General features: G+C 31.0%; 1 protein-coding gene across 1 annotated transcript in view; it reads right to left on the reverse strand.

The window, feature by feature from the left end:
* Nucleotides 1-3,499: 3,499 nt before the first annotated feature.
* LOC117167485 (separin) overlaps nt 3,500-4,748 on the reverse strand; it is a 16,004-nt gene continuing 14,755 nt past the window's right edge. The window contains exon 9 of the mRNA XM_033352462.1: nt 3,500-3,880. Coding sequence (XP_033208353.1) covers nt 3,738-3,880 — 143 coding nt within the window. The 3' untranslated portion in view covers nt 3,500-3,737. The remainder of the gene's footprint in view (nt 3,881-4,748) is intronic.

A 4,748-nucleotide genomic window follows, 5' to 3' on the forward strand; every position in this document is an offset into this window, starting at 1 on the left:
TCTATTATAGTTGTCATTTTTGTCATTTAAAAAAATCAAATAGTTTATTATTACATTTATTACTTATATAATAGTATTCAAATCAAATGTCTTCACATTTACAAATTGCTGCTTTTCATTTCAAATGAAATACATTCTTAAATATTATTGATTTATATTTTTTAATAACATGCGAAAAGAACAATTTCTTAGCGGGCAACATCAAATCATTTCTTCTAATTTGCAGTTATTTTATATCATATATAATGTTAACTTGTTGTAAATAATTGTGGATAAATTACTAAAATACAGTACAATAATCTATCAAATAATGTTTTTTCCATATTATACAGGAACAATTTCACTCATTTTTGTTTATAATTGTTTCTTGTTTATTTGTAATAAGACCCTGCATAAAAAAAAAACATAAAATTAAATTCTTGGAAAAATATAGTTAATCTTGAACTCTTTTCAACGACCACAAAATGTTACCAGATTAAAAAGCGATTAAATCAGTTCAAAATCTAAAAGATTTTCAAACAAACGTTTTAATTTTTTTCAAACAGATTTTACCATTAAAATATCTAAATCTTTCTCAAATTTATCACATGTCTTATTTCCTTTTGGAAAAGAACTTATTTCTACAACTTGAGACTAAAATACTCGCATGACTTGGCATGCACTTGGTCTTTAGAAAATTCTTATCTCAAAAATCCTGAGATAATTAATAGTATTAATTATGTAGACACTAGTAAAATAGTCTTATGACAATAATTTCTTAGTATATTTGCATTGAGGTATTAGTGTGAAAATTGAATTTATGAAAATTGACTTTACAGAGATTTGAATTTATAGGAATCGTTACTTATAGCAAATTTTCATCATAAACTTTCTTTTCCTCCTTCTAATAAAATTCAGGCCACTCAAGGTGCTTTAAAGAAGCGGCTGGAGAAAAGGAGAGAAGTTTTGAAACCGTGTACAATAATGAAGTTTTAATTTTATCGATTAAAGCTTGGGGCGAGCCTAAATTTGTAACAATAAAGAGTCCAGGAGTAATTGCTCACTCGCCAGGTTTCAAGAGAGCCTAAGAAATAAAAAAAATCAGTATTGAAGGAACGAGTTGAAAGCTTAAAGAAAAATATTTGGAAAAGTGCCGAAAGTTTCTTGCTTTTGAAATTTCTTCCCGTCATTAGGTGCTGCACAAAAAAAAATGAAGAAAATAAAATAAAAAACTAGGATTGAAAGTTAATGGATCGATCTTTTCCTCGTTTTTGAGCAATCGATCGATGAGTGCGTGAGTGTATGTGAATATCAGGCCTTCGAAAAAGGAAGACGGTGCGATGCTAAACCGCAAGAATCTTTAGGCAACTATTATCTTATGAAGAATGCATAAGAAATTCTATTATTGTATAATATACCATTAGATACATATTATTGTTGAAAATGAGAAAAATTACGAACCTTGCAGACAATACACATATTAGAATTTGTACAAAGACTCCAAAGTCTTAGTACCTAGAATATTATAGTATTAACGTTACTGTTGTTATTATTATCACATTTATTACCGAGTTTCATAATTACGATTTATATATCTTTTACTATCTCCCAATGACAGCATCCAAGTGTTAATCATCGCCGTCGACATTATCATCATCCTTGACATATCAAGTTATTTAGATCGATATTACTATCATCGATGCTTAAATATTTACCATTATGGTTTTGAAATAAAAGAGACAGATGACCGTATCACAAATCCAATTATTGTCAATGACAAAAAAAAATAGGTGGCTTCCCGTGCTTCAGAAATTTCGAAGCTATACCGGATGTGCTGGGGAGCCTCAATCGACATTAATAAAAATAAAAAAAATGTTATTAAATAAGAGAATAACACTCTCGTCGATGACTCCTTCAACAATGAAAATACTTCTGTATTTTTATTCTACCTACAGTCTACGCGATAGAGGCGATGCGAATCAAAGTATACTGGGTGGGAAAAAAATATCACGAGTCTTTAACTCACGTCGGACTATTTTTTCCCAGACGTTTATTAAAGAATCGTGAAATTCGCCGCCTTACTACATTAGGGGACCGAATGAAACGGTTGATAATAAATCGGAAAATTTAAGGAAACAAATAAAAAAAAACTATGAGCTGAATGTCGAATGAAATCCTTTTAAAGTGTCCCTGGATACTACTAAGTCTTCCATTATTCGTACGTTAATGTTTAAACTGATGAGTATATTGAAGTGGATTAAAATGTAACATAAATTTATCGAATTCATTATTAATAACTATTGAAATACACCCAAGCGATGTAATAAGAGGTATAACGAGATATAATGAAATTTAAGCGCTAAATGATGTTTTATATCTTTTGCACTTATGTATTTATGCGATCATTCATATCTAATTGTAACAAGCAACGAAGGTCTCGATGCCTGAATAGTTTAACTCTGACACTCAAGAATAAATATTGCGGGAAGACATTGCAGGTTTTTCTATTTCACGCCCTTATTTCAAGCAGAGTCCAAAATACATAAGGTATGAAAGCCTATTTTTATATCGAGACACCCGACACGTGTTTTTCTGGCTTTTTCTCACTGCGTTTCTAACAAGAGTTAAATCTACTCTGGCAACTTGGCCCTCAATTTCGCTGTGTGCTCGCAAAAGAATCAAAAGTTTCAGCGAAAATGCGCACATTCGTTGACACGTACTTCAGAATCATTTTCCGGCCAGCGTATAATGTCTGCGTATCGAAGGTTTATGTCGGACTACAATCGGCGACAAGATTTTTTCTATTGAATTTTTTGTATTCGATTTTAGTTTCCCGATAACTCCCTGAGGAAACATATCCTTTGAGAGTTTAGCGATCGGTTTTGATCATTTGTGCTGCTGATATATATCTTTTTATAGTTGAAAATACATTTTGACCCTTTGCGTGTTTCAAAATGTATTCTTTTATTCACGAATTCAATGTGACGCAAAAGACTGCAACATAATATAATAAAATATTAGAGCTAGAGGTTTCTGATTTTGTAAATACGATACTATAATTGCGACAAAGATTTAAGGAAAGGGAGTCGATTATGGCGTGAGAATAATGAGCATCCTCGCTACTATAATCAAACCGAGTGAAAGATTGTGTTTCACATTGAATTACAATTAAATTACTGTAATTTACTCAATCATAATGCTTTAATAGCTTCAACGGCTCTCAAGCAGGATCGTGAATTCCTAAATATACACTTAACAAATGTAAAAATATTGAGATCTATTGTATAGCAATAAAATAATAACGTATTACGACAAGTGTGACTTGAATTATACATGTGTAAAATTCTGTGCGTGACAAGTTGAAATTACTAAATGGTATATCGCAACTATTATCTCAAACTCTTATTAAGCTTGCTATGATCCATTTACTTCTTACCGAGAGTCTCATTCGTACACCAAGACAAATGTTTAGTTGAATCAAATAAAAATTATTTAAATACGAAGAATGAGGAATTTTTACTTCAGTTCGAGATAAATAGAAGCGTTTATTGCAATGATACAAATTTCCTTAAATCATTTTTACAAAGCCTTAGTTTATACAATTCACATTTCATCTAAGGATAAAATAACATTCCTGCATAAAATCATACCCAATCAAAAAAAAAAAGTCTTACAAAACTCCCATTCAAATCTCTAGGTATATTCTTATTATAAAACTTACTTACTGCCATCTATACAAAATTGTAGAAAATGTACTTTCAGGCTTGTAATCTTATTGGTAATCCGCGGACGATTACCGCCGCTGCTGTCATGTATTGCCCGCAAACATCCTTTGATTTTGCTAGTGCCCTCAGCATTTCGAATTCCACTGGCTGAGGAACTTCAACCTTTTCATCCGGAGCTGAAACAATTGGGAAAATAACATTATAATTATCATCCGGTCCGTTCGAAAAATTAGTAACGCTTTTATCTGACAAATCAGACCCCCCCCCCCTCCAAGGAGTTCCTTTTTTTAACGGCCCTAAACACATTCACGCAGAAAAAATTTTGCTAAGTTTACAGGATTTTCAGTTAAAATAGGGACAGCATACTGCCGTAATATTTAAAAAAACAGTATCACAAAAAATCGAAAATGGGTTGTTTATATAGTTGGAATCATAAAAAAAGATACATCAGTTTATGAAAATTGTTTATGAAAATTTGTAATAAAATTAAAAATAATTTTTTAGTAATTATTTAAAAAAAGTCGCATTTTTTAATTAAGCGGTCTACACGAATAATGATTTTAACAGTTTTCTCCGATTATCTCGGTTTGCTGTTTTTGTAGATACTGTTTTCTTAAATATCACGGAAGCGTAGATGTTCAATAATGATTATTAAATTTTCTGCAGTTTACAAAATTTTCAGTTATTTTATAAATTTACGGATATTTTCTGAAACACTCACAGACTTATTGATTAGATATAACAACTTAAACATGTTAATTTGACAGAAAAGTTCAATAAATGTTACAGAAAATATCCGTAAATTTAAAAATAACTGAAAATGTTGTAAACTGAACATAAGGTTCGGTAAACTTTACAGAAAATCTATGCCGTCCCTATTTTAACTGAAAATCCTGTAACCTTAGCAGAATTGTTTTCTGTGTGTTGTAAACATACTAGGCTGTCTGATAAGTCCCTGAAAAATGAAACACGGAAACGTTTTTTTGGCCAAAGTCGGTTTTATTTTTCAACATACTCTCCTTTTAGGTCGATACAGCGAGTCCA

This window comes from Belonocnema kinseyi, chromosome 2 (assembly GCF_010883055.1).
Source record: "Belonocnema kinseyi isolate 2016_QV_RU_SX_M_011 chromosome 2, B_treatae_v1, whole genome shotgun sequence".
Classification (NCBI taxonomy): domain Eukaryota; kingdom Metazoa; phylum Arthropoda; class Insecta; order Hymenoptera; family Cynipidae; genus Belonocnema; species Belonocnema kinseyi.